General features: G+C 37.8%; 2 protein-coding genes and 1 pseudogene across 4 annotated transcripts in view; 1 reads left to right on the top strand and 2 right to left on the bottom strand.

The window, feature by feature from the left end:
* Positions 1-10,367, bottom strand: part of NBEAL1 (neurobeachin like 1) — a 171,442-nt gene extending 161,075 nt beyond the window's left edge. For both annotated transcript variants that reach the window (XM_082466857.1, XM_082466858.1), the window contains exon 1: positions 10,231-10,367. In XM_082466857.1, the coding sequence (XP_082322983.1) occupies positions 10,231-10,281 (51 nt within the window). In that variant the 5' untranslated portion in view covers positions 10,282-10,367. The remainder of the gene's footprint in view (positions 1-10,230) is intronic.
* On the top strand, positions 4,026-5,815 carry LOC309662913 (translation machinery-associated protein 7 pseudogene; annotated as a pseudogene). Its single transcript has one exon. The product of its transcript is annotated as a translation machinery-associated protein 7 pseudogene (transcript).
* CARF (calcium responsive transcription factor) overlaps positions 10,335-21,327 on the bottom strand; it is a 96,376-nt gene continuing 85,383 nt past the window's right edge. The window contains exons 19-20 of the mRNA XM_082467080.1: positions 11,375-11,859; positions 10,335-10,508 (exon numbers count right to left, since the gene is read on the bottom strand). The gene's annotated coding sequence lies outside the window, so the exon portion shown is untranslated. The remainder of the gene's footprint in view (positions 10,509-11,374; positions 11,860-21,327) is intronic.

Genomic DNA, 21,327 nt, shown 5'->3' with positions numbered 1-21,327 from the left:
GAAGAAAAAAAAACCTGCCATGATTGTCATATGTTCATTTCTCTGTAGTTCTGTCAATGCTTGCTTCAGAGACTAGGTTATGAGGTACACACAAATTTAAAACTGTTACATTTTCCTGATGAATTGAACTGTTGTTTTGCTGAAAATGACTTTATTTCACTTTCGTCTTTGAAAAAATGTCACTTGGTTGGAAATTCTACATTAGTCTTTTCTTTAAAGATATCAATCCATTATCCTTTCCCTTCCATCATTATTACTGAAAAATCAGCTATTAATGTGTAATCCCTTTGAAGATAATCGTTTTTTCCTCTGGCAGCTTTTCAGAATTTTCTCTTTCCCTTTGGTTTTCTGCAAAACCACTGTGGTTTCACTATCATGAATCTTGGTATGGAATTTGTTTTTTCTCCTTGAGTTTTACTAGACTTCCATCAATCCTGGAAAGCTCTCACCTGCAATCTCTTCAAATATTAACATTTGTTTCATGCTTTCTTTACTCTCCTTTTCAGAGTCCAATTAAATATGTGTTATGGGTTTCCCTGGTGGCGCAGTGGTTGAGAATCTGCCTGCCAATGCAGGGGACACAGGTTCGAGCCCTGGTCTGGGAAGATCCCACATGCCTCGGAGCAGCTGGGCCCGTGAGCCACAATTACTGAGCCTGCGTGTCTGGAGCCTGTGCTCCGCAACAAGAGAGGCCGCGACAGTGAGAGGCCCGCGCACCGCGATGAAGAGTGGCCCCCCGCTTGCCACAACTAGAGATAGCCCTCGCACAGAAACGAAGACCCAACACAGCCATAAATAAATAAATAAATACTTTAAAAAAATATGTGTTAAATGTTTTCATACTATCCTTCAGAACCTTCCATATTTTCAACTCTTTGACTTCCTAGGATATATTCTAAAAGAATTCTTGTGACCTCCCTTCCAACTCTCTAATTCTCTTCAGCTATCTAAACTCGCATCCAATTTATTGGTTTTTAAATATCATTATTGGGATTTCTTTCCTATTTCTAGACATTCTTTTTTACAACTGCTTTTTATACCATATTTCTCTGATTCTAAGACATATAATTTTTTACATTTTGGCATCTTTGAAATCAAAACGCATCTTACAATTGCTCTCAGAAAGGATGATGTTACATTTGTCACTGCCTGTGCACACCTGGTAACAGGTGTTCATGGTGATGTCCTTTTGCTAGATTTATGTGCATAGCTGGTACTCCAACATGTTGAGATTACCTGCTGTTCAAAATGTCTTCAAAATATTATACTAAATTAATCAGTGAAATGAAGTTATTGTGTACACAGATAGGCATGAAAACAGAGCAGCAGAGTATAATTTGACATTAGCGATGAGAATCTATACTAAGATTGCTTTTCCTTTGTACTTTTGTTCATGCCTTATATGTGTATGGAACACCCTCTGTGACTATTAAACTATTAATTCTTTAAAACCTCAATCAAATGCTACCTCTTCAACTAAGCAATCACTGATGACTTCATTCATCCTCCCTTAGGTCTCACATCCTACAATCTAAGTGGGAAACTGACTCTAGTTGGAAAAGCATGACCTCAGATGAAGTCACAGTCAATTAACCAGATGAAAGTTATAAAATTTTGATGGAAATTCTGATAAAAGCCAGTCACATCCAGGAAAGATTTGGAAACCATTTTAACACAAACAAAAGAAGCAATATTCTAATAGAGGCCTGTGCATAAAAATAGGCTTAGAATACACCAACCCCTAGTGGGAAAGATTTTAATTTTTACTTTAGGTATTTCTTAAATTTTAAGTAACTATTCATTCAGATAACTACTTTAATGAAGTTCTACATTTGATCAATAGAGTGTAGAGAATTCTCAGTTAAAATTAGCAAGGCTTGAAAAGACCAACATCTAGAGTATTGGAATGTTAGGTATAATATGTCCTGTTGCTTTTTGTGTTCATCTTGGAGTTTCACACATAGTTAACAGGTAAAGAAATTTCTGCTTCAAGTGTTTTTGGGAAGTCAGTCAAGTGATCAGGTAGCACTGCGGTGCAGGATGTCAATAATAGGGAAGGTTGTGCATATATGGGGACAGGGGGTACATCGGAATCTCCTGTGCTTTCTGTTCAATTTTGCTGTGAACCTAAAACTGCTCTAAAAAAATAGTTTATTAATTTTTTTTAAATGACCAAATTTTTTAAAAGAGGAAAAATACTAAATTCAAGGGATAAAATGACAGTAAATAACATGAACATACAGTAGGCATCCAATAAAAACTAACTAAATTGGACTTAAAAGTTTAAAACAATATTCAAGTTTCATATCAGATGGAAGTTTTTCAAATTTGATATCCTAATGATTTGTAGTAGTAAACGTAACTAATTTACAGACTTTTCGATCACATGCATAAAAGTACTCTAACTAAAAATCTCTGAATAATGAAATTTTTACTTTCTTTTTGCATATCTGTATTTTCTAAATTTTCTACAGTTAACTTGTATACCTTAAATTTAAAATTTTTTAAAGCTTGGTGTAAAAGTAAAACATCTTTACTACTTTTCCTTAGAGCATAAATCTAAATTAGAAAGTCTATATATTGTCATGCTTCAAATGAGATTCATTCATTAGAAAAATGAAATTTTATATTTTAAAACTTAAATGTTATATTTTGACAAAAATCATAAGTCAAAATTATTCAATAAAAAAGTATAAACCCACCTCACAATGACACCATAAATTGAAATAGTACATATCTTTCCTACTATTCTAAAGTTTATTATCAGGGAAGATCATGTAGTAGTTAAATTAAAGGCATCAAACAAAACCACTGGGGTTTTTTTAGAGACAAACTGTTTTGAAATGCTTGAATGACTTTTGTGTGAAATGCATGGATCAGTTAATGCTGTGGCTCAACCAGAGAATAATTTTACCAGTCTAAATCTAAGTCACAAGACATAAATTAAAAGAAAATGCTGATATTCCTTAGATATAGTTAAGAATAAGTTTGAAAGGTCCCTGGCCAGATAAGTACAAAAATCAAGAGTAAACATTTTAAAACTTTAATAGCAGTTTGTCAGTGATTTTAAGTCTGTTGGATTCAATTTAAAAATAAAATGGGGACTTGTATTTTTAACATCTTTTTTCCCCACTCTTTTTAGAACTACTTTGCTAAAGCCACCAATAATCTCTTAACTGTGGAATCCAATACACACTCCATAATGCTTTTCTTCAAAGCTATGTTGAATTTGACATCCCTCTACTTTCTGAGGCAACCACTCACTCCTGGCTCTCCTCCCAAACTCCTGACTCTTCTTCCTCTATCCTCCTCTTAAAAGATAATATTCTTCAGGACTCCCTGACTTTTGAGCCTCTTCCCTTCTTACTCTCATGTAACTCTTCAATAATTGCCAGTATGACAACTCTCAAATCTTTATTTCCAGCATAGACGGCCTTCTGAACTCCATTTCGTGGGGTGTTTCTCTACCTAGATATCCCCCAGGCACTGCAAACTCACATGTTTACCTGAAAACCTAGTGAACTTGCACTAGCTAACTTGGTGAATGGGATGACCTAGAACCAGTCTGCAAAACCAAAAAACCTAAAAATTATTTTGGGCTCTTCCTTTTCCCTCTTCCTCCACATCTACACATTGAAGGGCTATCAATTCAACCTTCTACCAGGGAAATTTAAATTTTGATATTCAAAAGGAAAGAATAATAAAATATTTTCATGCATCGTAACAACTTTTTAGAGTAGTGCATAAGCTCCTCAAGTCAAACCACAAAGGTAGTAATATTCCTTTCCTAAGGGCAAATCTCACATCTATTGACAAAAAATACTCATTTCTTGCTTTCTTTCACATCTAACTTCCTAAAATGAACATGTAATTGGTAACCAATACTACTAAGCTGATGATTTTGTTTTGTTTTGCCTTAGAGTCAAACAACATTACTTTCTTTATATACAAAGTCATTATTTAGCCAGAGTAAATTGAGAGCTATTTCTATCTACACTTTGCACATACCAGAGACTTATTAAAAATGGGCTGCGGTGGCAGGGTTTGGGGAAAGGGCAGCAGGCGCCACGTCGGGCCGCGAAGGTGGCAAGAAGAAGCCCCTGAAGCAGCCCAAGAAGCAAGCCAAGGATATGGATGAGGAAGATAAGGCATTCAAGCAGAAACAGAAGGAAGAGCAAAAGAAACTTGAGGAGCTAAAAGCGAAGGCCGTGGGAAAGGCCCCCTGGTCACAGGTGGAATTAAGAAATCTGGCAAAAAGTAAGCTGCTCCTTGTGCCTGAAGCAATGATGATCCTTAATTCCATTCCTGTTTAAACATCTGGATTAAACATCTGGATTCCCTGCCATAACATCTGTTGCAACCCATAGCTAGAATAAGTGTTGTCTTGGAACCTACTGCACATTTAAGAATAAACTTTTGTAAAAAAAAAAAAAAAAAAAAAAAAAAAAAATCATACAGTGGCTCATCTTTAGTTCCTCTCAGCCATTTCTACGTCAGCTATGAGATCTGCATAAACCCAGCCCAGAATCCTGCCAAACTATGTTCTTAAGCCCCTGTCCTATCCTGAATTCTGTACCACCTGGAATTAAACCAACTCATTTGAAATGAAAAAAAAAAAAAGGCTAAATTATAAGGGTTGATGTATATTGGTACGTCTTGCCAAAAGTTTCACTTACAATTACAACCAAAATTGTATAAATAAATTACAATTTTCTCATTAGAAGAATATTCATTCATCCGTTTTTTTCCAAATCTATATATAAAAAGAGGCACATGCCTTTTTATCTGAATAAAACACCTCTAAATTCTGTTTTCCTTATGAAGCAAAACTTTTATTCTGAAAAGGAAGTTTACTCTGAGCTCATTGCAAAACTATCTATTTCAGTCATATTCCAGATTTAGCAGGACAAAGGGCAACAGCAGGAAATGGAGCATCACCAAGATGCAAAACAAACTTGGTTTAGAGTAAAAAAAAAAAAAAATCCCAAATCATTACTGGGATAATTAAGCGCTATGCTTGAAAGCAAAAATACATACAGATTAAAAATTAAGATGCGGGGACTTCCCTGGTGGTGCAGTGGTTAAGAATCCTCCTGCCAATGCAGGGGACACGGGTTTGAGCCCTGGTCCAGGAAGATCCCACATGCCGCGGAGCAACTAAGCCCGTGCGCCACAACTACTGAACCTGCGCTCTAGAGCCCACGAGCCGTAACTACTGAGCCCACATGCCACAACTACTGAAGCCTGCGCACCTAGAGCCCGTGCTCCGCAACAGAAACCATCGCAATGAGAAGCCTGCACACCTCAACGAAGAGTAGCCCCTACTCACCGCAACTAGAGAAAGCCCGTGTGCAGCAACAAAGACCCAACGCAGCCAAAAATTAATTAATTAATTTAAAAATAAAATAAAATAAAAATTAAGACGTTCATGAGCACAGCTTCATCACTACTGGTAAAAAGACAAGAGAGTATTTCCCACTATCATTATACCATATAAACACAAAATGGAAGTAATCTTGATACACATACTCTCATGCTCACATACGTATTCTTTACATGCTAATAAAGATTACATTTTTATATTTCTTAGCTTACCCTTACAGTGCATTTAAATACAGTCAATTCATTTTGTTCTCAACAACTTTGAAAGATACGCAAAATAATTATTTTTTCCATTTGACACATGAAAAAACTGAAACATAAAGAAACTAGGTAACCTGTCTTTGGGTCCTTAAAATCAGAAACAGAATTGGGACTAAATCTTGGCTCTAATTCTGAAGTTTCACAAAATTTTTCAGTGTAAACTGAAGCTCAAAAAAAATACTTTCCATTACACAGAACAAAAATGACTTAATCTTATCAACGAATTTGAGGACTCAGTTTCTTCTGCATATTTTGGTGACCAACTGTAGCACTACCAAAAGGCTAAATGTTGAACAGAAATATATCCTTATGCCTATCTAAGGGGAGCAGCTGAGACAGGGATACATACGTATCTGTTCTATGCAACATACGAATTCCAAAAAGTTGTATGATAATGTAGAAACCAAAACTGTTTTCAGCGCCATCTCTCTTACCACAAGCACATTAAGAAATAATGTCAAAAGAAACAGGGAATTACATGGTGCCTAACCCAGATAATATAAAGTAAAATCTTTAGATATTAAAAAATAAAGTTACCTTCTACACTTGAGAAAAGTATGCTCAGATGAGAAGTAGTTAACTACTGAACTAAAATCCAGATACAAAATTAAACCTGTTTCCAAGTTAATATTTAACTTATAAGAGCTATATGAAATGCACTGTTGATGAAATCCTTGACCCTGGGTGGGGATGACTGTTTGGAGGCAAGAAAAGTTCAGACTACATAACTTAAATTAGTAGCCTAATACATTAGTGAAAGACCCTGTATAGAGCAGGAATGCTGGGTAATCAGAAATCATCCTGCCTCTATTATGTAATAACTACATGAGGTTAATAAATAACCTACTAGGAAGATGCATGTTCTTGACAATGCAATTAAATCCTATTCCTAGAAAGTGAAAAATCAGACCTGAAAACTTTGGTTAAAAAAACAAACTGCAAAGTTTTTTACCCAAATTCTTTTGAAATATTGCATTTAATATACAGGGACCCATCTGGTAAACTCTGAAACCAGGAATTTATTTTAATTCTACTTTAAAAACTTTAATCACTAGTATTTAGGCTTGCAACTAAACCCAGACTAATGGGAAGAAGACATATTTATATATCTCCTTAGTGTTCCTTTGACCCAACAGTATTATCTAAGGGTTATTTCTGATAGAGTCCTATTTAAATACCTATTGAACTTTCATAATGCTCAATGGCAACCTTTAAAACATCACTTTACATAGAACTCTATGATGGCACCTTAATATTCATCTATTGCTAACACACTGTGGAATACACGTGCCGAGGTTAGCACTGTAGCAAATACAAAAGATGTCTTAACCATACATATTGCCCTGAAGCAGACCTTCATAAATCTTCAAAGTCGTCTTCTTTAATCAGGTATGTATACAGTGTTTGATATGAATAGCATACCAAACAGGGCAGCAAAATAATAGACAATGTTTAAATTTTAACCATTAAGGATGAACTTGATACTCAAGAAAAATAATTGGTCACCTTTGGAGGATGCTAGCAATCAAGTCATTATTCTGAAAACAAACAAAGAATCAAAGTTTATTTTGCCTGCCTTCCCTTTAAGGAACTGTCATCAAATAACTGATGAGGGGACATTTCTCTATATATGTTCTACTCATAAATAAAGAAATGATAAAATCTGAATATCACAGTTTTGCAAACTCCTAATGAAATAATGCATATAGGCAAAAGTCATGATGGCCAAGACACTCATTAATTATTCTAGCCTCCAGCTGCCAAGGAGAATGTGAATCAATCAAGTCTCTAGATCTGCCAGTTTGCAGACACCAATAGAAGTAACAATTAAAATCAAGAGAATTCAACCAGCAAAACCCAGACTGAGGAAATTCTAATGTCAAAATCTGGTTTCTTCAACAAATAAACAGAAGGGATAAAAAGTGTGGTGAGGAGGAACCCATAGATTAAAAGACTTAACAGACAAATTTTCAGCAAAATACAACATGTATGTTTTGTTTAAATATTGTGTCAGACAAACAGTAGCAAAATAAGAACATTTATGAAGCTACCAGGAAAGTTTGAAGACCAACCAGATATTTGATGATTTAAAGAATTATATTGAGATTATGTTTTTAAGAGGAGTTCTTATAATATAGATATATTTTAAAATATTTATGGATAAGATATGTTGTCTGGGATTTGCTTTAAAATAATTCAGGGGTAGAGGGAAGGGTAGTGGAGGGTTCTATGTGAAACATCACTGAATATGAACTGATAGCTACTGAAGCACAGTGACAGATACAAAGGGTTCAGTACAGTATCTTCTCTATTTGTGCCTGTTTGAAATTTTTCACAATAAAAGCTTTAAAAAGAAAGATGAACTAAAAAGTTCTATAGGATAATCCATAGAATAAGGACAAAAAAGCTCCACGTCCCTCAGAGGTCAAAATAAATGAAAATCTTATGGTGAGTTAGACAAGAATTCTCCTTGTATACACACTACTACTTGACAAATAAGAAAACTGAGACCCAAAGAGATAAGTCTTGCTCAAGGTCAAAAAACAAAGCAGCAACAGAGCCAAAACTAGACTCCACAATTGCAAGCCCAAAAAGAGATCTTAGTTGGAGCTAAGTTAAGAGAAGATCTGAGCAGTCCTGAAGCAGTCTGAAAGCCTGTCAAAGGTACAAAAAAAAAGTCTTATAAGTTAGTCAGGAGAAAAAAAGAAAGTCAGGTGGTTTGAAGGGTCATATGCTAGAGTGACAGCAATAAGGCTAGAGAGAAAGTACTATAGAGAACCGGGTATTTGGTAATCATTCTCACTAGGGAAAAGAAGTGTTAAACCTATGATGCATATTTGGAAGCTACTTGAATTCAAGGTATCGGAGGAAAAGAAAGTTGTTGTCTAGCTTACAAGTAGCTTATTCATGAACTGGTGAAACATAAAATCATTATTTTAAATAATGAATTTTTGAAAACCGTTGAAAAAAATTTTAATCTTATTAAGTGCACAAGTGATTTAAATCTTTAACATAAAAATGCGATTTATCTTCCTGTCCAAGAATAGGCTTCAAAATTTGACCATGAAGGTCCTTCATTATTTACTCAGACATTCTCATAAAAGAGTAAGGATTCACTTTTATGTTAAGTCATTAAGAACAAAATTCTGTTTGTCGAACAAACTACACTATCTTTTCAATAAGCACAGTGTCGTCTGAATAAAACATGAACTCGACCTAGAAACAATATAACTAATTAATAAGGAAATGTAATCCCATTTACTTTTTGTCATTCTGAAAATGTAAAACCTAGTAAGTTTGATGGATTTTTTAAAAAATAATTTTCAAACGAGTACTGGGCATGCATACTAAAATGCATTTTTAATTTTTGGCTGACGTGTTAGTGATTGTTTTCAAGAGTGGTGAATTGGATTCCTTTTTTATTGGAAGAGTGGTCTATTTTTAAAAAGACACTTCTGGCATTAAATTACACAAGACTAAAAGCTATTTTAAAAATTCATATTAAATATTTCAAAGTATATGTCCTTCAGCAACTGTAAAAAATACCAAACCAGGAAGTCATAGAAAATTCCAGTGTGAGCTCTAATATTTAATATTAAGATAACTGAGATCATCTGTTAAAGAATAACTTCAAAGAACTTTTAGTTCTTTAAAAAGCTGAAAGTATAGAAAGGGAGCCCTACAGGATAATGCAGAAATGGAAGCTGAGACTTGAGAACTTCACCACGCAGACCTAAAGTAACTTAAGGAGTAAGTTAGAGATGTTACTCTGACCCTTGCCAGTATCTTCAAAGTAGTAATATAGCTCCTCACTTGAAAAACATATTTTTAAGTAGTACCCTTCTTCTCCAATAACCTAAAATCAAAGCTAACATGTAAAAATTCACATAAAGACAAATGGAGAAAAACTTATTTTTGAATGACAAAGAAAAAATAATGAGCAGTCATAATGGATAAGAGCATGGACTTCAATCAGGCAGTTGTGAGTTCCCAGAAGCAGGAGGGGCTGCTTCTCACTAACCCCTTTAAACTCTGCATCAGTTTTTCTCATCAGTAAAAAGGATAATTACCATACCCATCTCACAGGATTGTTGTGAGGATCAAGAGAGACAATGTTTATAAGGTGCTAATATCAGGGCAAGCTTACAGTAACCACCTCAAATCAACAGCATTTTTATATAATAATCTTTTAATTTAAAAGATTAATTATGAGAAAAATGCTTAATGCTCTTCTCATAAAAATATCTCTATCTGTACTCCCAGTTGTGGGAGAAAAAAAAAAAGCACAAACAAAAATACAAATGTTTTATTTTTCTCAAAGGTCCTAATTTTACTCATATAACTTTAGGATCCCTGAAGACAAATATCAAATTAAAACCACATCCTACAGTTTTTAAGAGCATGCCAATATTGTGTATGTGTTCAAACGTGAAAAAGTGGAAAACAGAAAATCCTGTGTTTTTAAATTTGGGGTCATTACTATGAATAAATATGCTACTATCCATTAAATAAAGTGCTAATAAGGCCAGTCACAAAATTTTATAACAAAGTATTTTAAAACTTAGAAATAAAAAGGAAAGCAGTTACCTTCGCACAATAAAGCATCCAAAGTTCAAAGAGTCTCTCTCTGGATGCCATTCTGGCTTTCACTCTGGCACTTTAATTTTTCCTCAAAAAAAAAAAAGTTCAAGACCACAGCATGTTCATTTTATTTTCCAAGTTTTTCAGCCGTTACAGTAAAGCTCAAAGCAGTAGGGAAAACAAAAAGAAGTGAAACAAATGGACTGTCTTCTGGTCAATAAAATTCAGTTTCAGCAGTTACTCCAACCTATCTTCATCAGTGGTCGTTGGGCAATTAGATAAATCTGTGAAAGAGAAAAATATGCAAGGATTTGCTTTAAAAGAGGCCATGTTAATAATTATAGGTTTATCAGAACTAGAGATTTATCTAACTCACTTCCCACCAACAACCGGCTAAGCTTTTCCAACTGATTGGATTTCATAGAAACTTGTGTTTCAGGAAAACATCACAGCTAATACAATATATCACATCAACACAAAGTCAGAATCCTCTTGGGCAGAACTCAAAGATGAGTACTCATAACAAAAAATGTGTCCAATGATAATAAACAGAAAAAACGCCGCTCCCATTCATACATTTTCTATAAACATAGAAAAAGTACACTTACTACTGACATATTTCAAAGACATAGAATCCCTCAGAATTTTCTAGTCTGCTTCTTCAAACTTGTTGGGAATGTTTGTCGTGTGTTGCAGGGCAGGGCGTGGGGAGGAGGGTGAAGAATTCCTGGTTTGTTTGAACAATCCTCAGAGAGTGAAAGTCGGCCTGCCCACCTGACCTCTCTACCTCTCCATCCAGTAAGAAGAAAGGAGCACGCACGCACCGGCAAGGAAAACACCCCGGGAAAGCCTCCAAATGTTTTGGGGGACCTTTAAATTTCCTCCTCGCATCCCAGACAACCGAAAGGGAGACAAACTTTAGATGTGCCAAGCTGCCAAGAAGCTTTGGAGAGGGGGCAAAGCGAGCTTGGCGTCCCCCGACCCGCTATCCACGCCCTCCCGACCGCACCGGGACACACCCGGGTCAACCTCGCCCCCTCACGGCCGCCCCTCACTCTACGGCGCGTTCACCACCAAGCACCCGGAGCCCTCCCATTTCTGCCACGCGGCCCCCTCTTCCCTACGACCCGCTCCCCCTCACCGCGCTCACATTGGACGGTTGCGGTACCGCCGCCGCCGCCGCCGCCAGGCCGACGTCTAACTTGCTTCCCTCGCCCTCTTCCCAAGCTCAAGCCCCGTATTACCCCGTAGCTAGGCAAGAGGGCGGGAGAGGGAGGCGGGGCGACGACAGCGCGAGGCGGGGCGCGGGGCTGGGAGGAGACAGGGGCGGGGCTGTCCTCACGGCTAATGATTCCGGCCTCTAAGGATTTACCCGCCCCGGGGCACTAGCTTCTCATTGGCCGCGAAGGCTGGGAAGGGGCGGGATAACCTGAAGCCGCGCCCCTGCATACCTGCGCAGTCGCAGTCGACCCGGCTCTTGAAGACCCGGCGGCGGTGGGCGGCAGCGCCCGGCGGAGCGCTCCAGTCTTCCCCGAGGTGGACGCGTAGGAGGACCGACGTGCTTACGTCCACCCACCGCCGCTGCTGCGGAGGAGCAGACAGCGTTCGGCTGATGGCGTCATTTCCGCGAGTCATCTGAGGGCAGGGAACCGTACCGTGATAACTAAAGCGGATTTCATTTTGATTTCTTTTTGTAAAAAGGAGATTGGTCGTGGGAGTGTATAGTCAGAACAGACAGCTGCTCCCACACCACTGCAAAAATCTTTTCCCTTAATCGTGTTTGTGCCTCATACTTTCGCTGTCGCCGGATGTCAAGTGCAAAGGGTTTATTTTACCACTACTCAAGGCTTCAAAAGGGTCTAGCTCTTACAAGAAAAGAAACAAAAGGAAAACGGCAGCATTTACTAGCTATAGGCAATTTTGGGGGGGGGATGTTTAAGGAGAGGGGAAGACTCTTGAGATAGTACACCTAAACATTTTTAAAACCTTTTATTATGAAAAATGACAAATATAGATAAAAGTAAACTATACAATGAAATCCTATATGCCGTCGTTAATGTCCCATCTTGTTTCATCAATACCAGCAGCTGACAAACTGTAAAGAGTCAGAGAGTAAATATTTTAGGTTTTGCAGACCATCCTGCTTACAACTTAACAAAAATCAAAATAAGAATATTTTATGATGTGCGAAAACTAGATGAAATTCAAGTTCCAGTGTTGTAAAGTTTGTTGGAACCCAGCCATGCCCATTCCTTCACTATTAATAGCTGCTTTCACCCCAAGGTGGCAGAGTTGACAGTAATTTAAAGTAGTTGTTTGCAAATTAGGCCTTTTGAAGATCTCTTCTTGGTTCTCTAGCATGTGAAACTTAATATGTGAAAACTTCGGGGGAGGGAGGGGGAGAAATTACTCTTGCTGCAGCATACCCCATTTTAGTAATTAGCAGCTCCATTCTTCTAGCTGCTTAGTCCCAAGAACCTAGGAAGTATCCTTGCCATCTTTCTTATATACCTCACATTCAATCTAATCCTTTCAGCTATATCTTCAAAATATATCTGGGCTCTAACCATTTTTCTACACCACCACCACCACTACCACCCTGATGTGAGTTACCACTAAATCTTTTCTGGATTATTGCAGTAGCCTTCCAATTTGTCTCCCTGCCTCTGCCTATGCACTTTTCCCACCTATGGATTCTTCTCAACATAGCAACCAGAGTGATCTTTTAACACAGAAATAAGATGCCACTCCTTTGCTAAAAACTCTCCTTTGGTTTCCCATCCCACTTAAAAGGGCCAGCAAGGACCTGTGTTTTCCTCCCACACTTCCCTCTCCAACTTCTCCAACTACAGTATTATTCTGGCCTTCCGTTATATCATCCAGACACATGGCTTCCTTGCTGCTCCTCAAATTCACAAAGCACACTCCAGTCTCAGGGATTTTACATAAGCTGTCCCTCTACCTAGAGTGCTCTTTCCCCAAATGTCCACACACAGTCTTCAAGTCTCTGCTCAAGAATCACCTTGTCCGTTGCTATAGTCTGAATGTTTGTGTCTTCCCAAAATTCGTATGTTGACATCCTACCCACCAAGGTGATACGTAGTATTAGGAGGTGGGGCCTTTGGGAGGTACTTACTTAGGTCATGAGGGAGGAGCGCTCATGAATGGGATTAGTGCTTTTATAAAACAGATTTCACAGAGCTCCCTAACCCTTTATGCCATGTGAGGATACAGGAGAAGTCTGGGACCTGGAAGAGGGCATTCACCCAACCATGCTAGCACCCTAATCTTGGACTTCCAGCCTCCAGAACTATGAGAAAGCAATTTCTGATTATAAACTACCCAGTCTGTGGTATTATTATAGCAGCCCAGGCAGACAAAGACATCTGTGAAGCATTCCCTGACATTTCTTTAGAAAGTAGCATCCCCTTTTCTCCCTTAATCTATTTTACACTATAGTATTTATCAGATGATATAAAATTTATTTGTTTATTGTGAGCGTCCCTCTGGAAAAATTAAGCACCATGAAAACAGGGACTTTGCTCTCAGGTCTTTGTATAGTGTCTTATACACAGTAGGAGCTCAATAAATATTTGCATACTGATAATGAAATAAATTACCTATTTCACTATATGTCTCTGTACTTATTCCACCTCCAGTTTTCCTCCCACTAAAAACTGTTAGTTTACAGCATGTTGGATTCATCATAAGAATAGCACTGTAAAACATAAATTTAATCAAGTTATAAATTATACCAAAAATAATAAATGTGTTGTTCATAAACAAAGGTGATAATATTGTTGCACATGTTGCTTCTCAAACTTTCAAGTGCATACAAATCACCTGGGGTTCTTGGTAAAATGCTGATTTTGATTGAGTAGGTCTGGGATTCAGTGGGTCAGCGGTCTGTCAAACTCCCAAGTGGCACCAATGCTGCTGATCCGCAGACCACACTTTTGAGCATTAAAGTTCCCATGGCATTATTGCTGTTAGAGCCAGGAAGAGATAAATACATCATCTGGGATGACTCATGGCTGTTCCTACTGGGATACAAAGGATGGTAGTATTTTGTTTTAGGGTCTGCATCATAGGGACAGGCCTCAGCTTTGCCACCAGTAAGAAGACTCCAGGGCACTGACCTCCCCTAGTTAACTCACAAAGGACTAATATATGTAACCTGTGTGGCAGTTCCCTCCTTTCTGTCCTATAGGTCTCTAGCTATGAACTGAAGAAGAGAAAGTCAAGGAACATATTGTCTCTGAGGAATCTGCTGGTTGATTCTCTTTTCCATCTAATAATTTCAATAATGGGATAGGTTGGTACCCATCAAACTTCTGTGAACGAGGATTATCCAAGTCTAATTTCTCCTTTCCCTTTTCCCTCAGACAAAATGCACACTGAATTGCAGTGGAGGATTAAGCAGTTCTTTTGCTGAAGGTTTCAAGTCTCCCAAAGATACAGTCAGGGGGAGAGCAGGAGTTATGTCTTTTTTTAGTTAATTCCTTTCTTTATACCACATAGAAGGAAACAAGCACAGTTACTCTCTGCATAGACTTAAATAAGATGTGTCTCCTGGGCAATCCCCAGTTCCCTTAGCTCTCTCAATTCTCGGTTTTCTATGCACCCTATCTTTAAGCTGTTCCTCTCCAATGTCCCCATTATCCTCACACAGTAAGTGTGGGACCCAGGCCCCTCTTGAGTCTGTTAAATTCTGCTGCATACAGATGCCAACAGTCTTCCTCTGCTGAGGCTTCTGAGGGCCCCCAGGAGTGGGGAAAAGCTTTTTTGTCAGTGGGTCCTTCAACAACACTGTGTCCCTCCTCCAATGTCTTTCTAGCTAACTTGCTCCTAACAAACCTCAGGTGAATACATTTTCTTAATAAGACTGTTACTCAGCAGCCTTCTTAAATAATCTGGCCTTGTTATCTAAAATCATGTTTCTGACCAGCTTTTCATGGTAAAAGCCATACTCAAGAACTGAAATAGCCCTGCCTAAATCCACTAGAGGGTTCTGTGCTCAAATAGTTTTGAATCTGATGGCAGAATTAGGAATTTCAGTTCCCCTCACCAGATACAGCCTTAGAATGTTACTAAATTAATTAACAATGAAAATTACATCTGCCAAGATAACTGGAATATTTATGTCTCTCAGGGCATTATTTTGCCATAGAAAGAATACATAAGGAGGTAAAGTATAATCTCAGGATTGCTTTTTTTATCTTGATTCAGAGCAAGTTAAATTAATTAACTGGATGGGTAGTGACATCTTGTGTAATAACCTGCATGCAATCATTCCCACGATGGGCAACCTGCCAACTGAAGCAGATACTTAATTGTGCTAGAGAGAAGAAAGTTTCCCTTGGACAGGGTTGGAGGCACATGAACAAATTTTTGCTTTTCAACCTCCCCTTTCATAAATTCTGTCCTGTCCATTTCCCTTCGGTCCATACCTTTTCAGTTAGCATGGCTAGAGGCTTATAGAGTTGATTGATCTTTTCCAAAAACTAGCTTTTGGTTTTGTTGATTTTCAATATTGAAATATTGAATATTCAATATTCTTGCTCTTCTTTTTCTAGTTTCCTAAGGTGGAAGTTTACATGATTGATTTTAGATCTTTCTTCTTTTCCAACATATGCATTCAATGCTGTAAATTTCCCTCTAAGCACTTCATTTGCTGCATCTCACAAGTTTCAATAAGTTGTATTTTCATTTTCATTTAGTTCAAAATGTTTTACTTTCTCATGAGATTACCTCTTTGACCATGAGTTATTTAGAAGTGTGTTGTTTAATCTCCAAATATTTCAGGATTTTTTTGAGCTATCTTTCTGTTACTGATTTCTAGTTTAATTCCACTGTGGTCTGAGAGCAGACACTATAATTTCTAGTCTTCTAAATTTGTTAAGATGTGTTTTAGAGCCGAGAATGTGGTCTATCTTGGTGAATGGTCCATGTGAGCTTGAGAATGTGTATTCTGCTATTGTTGGACGAAGAAACATGGATGTCAACTATATCCAGTATGACTGATGGTGCTGTTGAGTTCAACTATGTCTTTACGTCTGCCCTGGATCTATTTCTGATATAATTGGAGTCTCCACCTATAATAATGGATTCATCTATTTCTCCTTGCAGTTCTATCAGTTTTTCTTCATGTACTTTGATGCTCCCTTAGTAAGTGCATACACATTAAGAATTGTTATGTCTTCTTGGAAAACTGACCCCTTTATCATTATGTAATGCCCCTCTTTATCCTTGATAATTTTCCTTGCTCTGATGTCCACTGTCTGAAATTAATATAGCTATTCCTGCTTTCTTTTTATTAGTGTTGGCATGTTTTATCTTTCTCCATCCATTTACTTTTAATCTATATGTGTCTTTAAAGTGGGTTTCTTGTAGACAACATATAGCTGGGCCTTGTTTTTTGACCTGCTCAACAATCTCTGCCTTTTATATGGTGTATTTAGAGCATTAATGTTTAAAATGATTATTGATATAGCTGGATTAATATTTACTATATTTGTTACTGTTTTCTATTCATTGCCCTTGTTCTTTGTTCTAATTTTTTCTTCCACTTTTTCTTCCTTTTATGGTTTTAAGGGAGCATTTTATATGATTCCATTTCCTCTCCTTTCTTAGCATATGAGTTGTACTTCTTTTTTTTTTTTTTTTACTTTTTTTGTGGTTGCCCTAGAGTTTGCAAAATACTTTTACGACTAATCAAAGTCCACTTTCAAAAAACCCTGTACTTCTTCAAAGGCAGTGCAAGAACTTTATAATAACAAAATATTCTTAATTCCTCCCTCTTGTCCCTTGTATCATTATTCTCAGTCATTTCGCTATACGTAAGTAAACGTATGCATATACACACATAAGCATACATAATTGTACATATTGTTGCTATTATTATTTTGAACAATTGTCTGTTAGATCAATTAAGAAAAATAAAAATTTTTATTTTACTTTCACTTATTCTTTCTCTGATGTTTCCTTTCTTTATGTAGATCCAAGTATCTGATCTATATTGTTTTCCTTCTCTCTGAAGAACTTCTTTTAATATTTCTTGCAAGGCAGATCTACTGGTAACAATTTCTCTCAATTTTTGTTTGTCTAAGAAAGTCTTTATTTCCTCTTCACTTCTGAAGAATAATTTCATGGGGTACAGAATTCCAGGTTCGTGTTTTTTCTCTCAACACTTTACTTCTCTTTTTTCTTTTTGGCTGCGTTGGGTCTTCATTGCTGCACGCAGTCTTTCTCTAGTTGTGGCAAGCGGGGGCTTCTCATTGTGGTGGCTTCCCTTGTTGCAGAGCACAGGCTCTAGGTGCACGGTCTTCAGTAGTTGTGGCTTGCAGGCTCTAGACCACAGGCTCAGTGGTTGTGGCTCGCGAGCTTAGTTGCTCCTTGGCATGTGGGATCTTCTGGGACCAGGACTCAAACCTGTGTCCTCTGCATTGGCAGGTGGATTCTTAACCACTGCACCGCCAGGGAAGTCCCCTCTCTCAACACTTTAAATATTTCACTCCATTCTACTTGCTTGAATGGTTTCTGAAGAGAAGTCAGATTTAATTTTTTATCTTTGTTCCTCTATAGGAAAGGTGTTTTCTCCCCTCTGGTTTCTTTCAATATTTTTCTTTATCTTTGATTTTCTAATTTTGAATATGATATGCCCAGGTGTAGCTTTTTTTTTTTTTTTTTGCATTTATCTTGCTTGGTGCTCTTTGAGATTCCTGAATCTGTGCCTTGGTGTCTGTCATTACTTTGGGGAAATCCTCAGTATTTATTGCTTCAAATATTACTTCTGTTCCTTTCTTTCATTTCTTTCTGGTATTCCCATTACACACATATTATATCTTTTGTAGCTGTCCCACAGTTCTTGGATATTCTGTTCTGTTTTTGTTTTTTTTCAGTCTTTTCTTCTTTTTGTGTTTCTATTTTGGAAGTTTCTACTGACATATCTCAAGCTCAAAGATTCTCTTCTCAGCTGTGTCCAGTCTAATAATGAGTTCATCAAAGGCTTCTTCATTTCTGTTGCAGTGTTTCTGATCTGTAGGATTTCTTTTTTATTCTTTCTTAGAATTTCCATCTCTGTTTACATTGCCCATCTCTTCTTGCATGCTGTCTACTTTATTTACTAAAGCTGTTAGCATATTAATCATAATTGTTTTAAATTTTCTGTATGATAATTCTCAACATCTCTGCCATATATAAGTCTGGTTCGGATGCTTGCTCTGTCTCTTCAAATTGTGTTTTTTGCATTTTAGTATGCTCTATAATTTTTGATAGCCAGACATGATATACTGGACAAAGGAACTGCAATTAAAGAAACCTTTAGTAATATGGCGGTAATGTGTTGTTAGGGGAGGGGAAGCCTTCTATAGTCCTGGGATTAGGTCTCAGTCTTTTTAATGAGTCTATGCCTCTGACCTGTGTACTTCACAAATGCTTCTCAGTTTTTCCCCCCCTTAGGTGGGACAGGATAGCTACAGTGTATTGCAGTTGGGTATTTCCCTTCCCCCAAATCAGCTAGGCTCTGATAAAACCCCAATAGTTTCAGCTCTGGTAAAATAGTTTCTCTTGGTGGCAGACTTGTTAAAAAGAACAGAATGCTCTGCTTATTTGAAAATGGTTCTTTTTCCCCTCCCTCTGTCAGAAATATGAGGGGATTTTTCTCCAATATTTACTAAGACAACCTGATTGACCTCCTAGCAATAAAACTGAAAAAGTTGGGGGAGACTCCTCCATCGCTGGGACCTCCTGGAGTTTTTAACTCAGACTTGTTCACTCCACTCTGAGCCTCCAGTGTTTTGTCAATTACAGGTAAGTTTCTCCTACCCCAGTATGGATTCCTATGGAGGATTCTGCTCAGGGTTTCTGTTCTGCTAAGATTTGGTTCTCTGTATTCACCTGTCTGTTGCTGCAGTTGTGCGGGTAGTGGTTTGCCCTGTGACCTCACATCTCTGAGGGAGCTAAGAATTGTTGATTTTTCAGTTTGTTCAACTCTTTACTTGTGAGGACGGAGTGATAACTTTCAAGATCCTTACATGCTGAACCCAAAACTAGAAGTCCTATCCATACCTTTTCAGTAGGTACCACACAGTTGTCTAAACTACGGTCAGACATACTAATGCAAACACTCTGATTCTGATTACACTGACTCGAATATGGGTGTTTCTAAAATTTTTTACCCATTTACAGATTCTTTTATTAAAGTTGATTACTTTATGTATTCTCCTTTAGAATCACAGAACTAGAAAACTGGAAGTTACCACAGAGATCATGTAATTCAATATCTTCATTTTAAATATTAAAAAATCAAGCCTGAATCTGAATCAAACCAAGCCTCTAGACCAGCACTGTCCAATAGAAATTTCTGCCATGATGGAAATGTTCCACATCTGTGCCGTTTAGCCACTAGCCTTATGCAACCATTGAACAATTGAAATGTGACTTGTGCAACTGAGAAATGAATTTTTAGTTTTATTTAATTTTAACTTAGACACATGTAGCTAATGGCTACTGTATTGGACAGTGCAGCTCTAGAGCTAATTTGCATTGTAGGAAACAAAGAGGATAGAGAAATAAGTTAAATGACAATTTATTAAAAAATTGAGGGACTTTCCTGGTGGCGCAGTGGTTAAGAATCTGCCTGCCAGTGCAGGGGACATGAGTTCGACCCCATGAGTTCGTCCGGGAAGATCCCATGTGCTGCCGAGCAACTAAGCCTGTGCGCCACAACTACTGAAGCCATGCACCACAACTACTGAAGCCTGCGTGCCTACAGCCCGTGCTCAGCAACAAGAGAAGCCACCGCAATGAGAAGCCCGCACAACACAACATAGAGTAGCCCCCGCTCGCTGCAACTAGAGAAAGCCTGCATGCAGCAACAAAGACCCAATGTGGCCAAAAATAAATAATTTTTTTTAAAACTTATAAAAAATAAGTTGATGTCTAGAGGAGTTGACTAGCCCTGTAGCATACTGCTTATGGTTGACAGAACTAGAACTAAAACCCAGAACTCCTTAGTTCTAGGCTTTTTGGACTATATTGTGCCACCTTTCAGAGTCCACAGGTTGATGAATTTTGAGCAAGTTTTCTCAACCTCAGCACTATTGACATTGTGTACTAGATACTTTTTTGTCCTGGGGAGCTTTATTGTGCATTGTAGAATGCTTAGGAGCATCTGGCATCCACCCAATAAACGCCAGTACTGTCTTCCAGTTGTGACAACCAAAAAGGTCTCCAGAGAAGGCCAAATATCCTGGGGACAAAAACTGGGGGCAAAACGATCCCAGTTAAGAACCTCTGGTTCCCAGGATTTCCTAGGTACATAAGATGTCCTTTAGGACCCCCAAAAGAGGCAAGGTAGGTCCAACTTAATAGTACAATGAGAACATCAAGAATGTGATCTAGTTTTAAAACTACAAATTAGGGAATTCCCTGGCAGTCCAGTGGTTAGGACTCGGTGCTTTCACTGTCAGGGCCTGGGTTCAATCCCTGGTCAGGGAACTAAGATACCACAAGCTGTGTGGCACAGCCAAAAAAAACCCCCAAAAAACCAAAAACCAAAACAAACAAACAAAAACTGTAAATTAACTCAAGACATGGCTGCCTATTGGTGGCTACCACCAGAATTAAGACCAAAAATCAAGGAATGCATAATAATTGTTTGTTGAGCACCTATTATGCACACAGTACTATGTGCTTTACATCTTTTATCTCTAATTCTCAAACTAACATTGCAAGGCAAATAGAATTCTCCTCATTTTACAGATCAGATAACTGTGGTTCAGAAAGTTTAAGGAACTAGCACAAGGTCACACAGGTAGCTAGCAAAAAAGAGAGGCAAAATTCACACCAATTAGCAATATCTGATTTTAACACCCATGTACTTTCTATTTGGATACCCATCTCTCCAACAACCTTTTGGTACTCAGGACTGCAGATCTGAAGCGTAAGATAAAGAAAGGGGGAAAGAAAAGAATAAGGGGAATTCTTACTGAGGTAAAGGTACATTTTAATGGGGAGAGTTGCAGGGAGCTACTGCCAAATAATTACTATGATTAAAGCAGGCTTCTAGTAAAGAGTGGTACCTGAGCAAGGCCGTGAAGG

This window comes from Balaenoptera physalus (genome assembly GCF_965194825.1).
Source record: "Balaenoptera physalus genome assembly, chromosome: 6".
Taxonomy (NCBI): Eukaryota; Metazoa; Chordata; class Mammalia; order Artiodactyla; family Balaenopteridae; genus Balaenoptera; species Balaenoptera physalus.
Note: the sequence above shows the minus strand (reverse complement) of the source record. Positions and strands in the feature narration are given on the sequence as shown.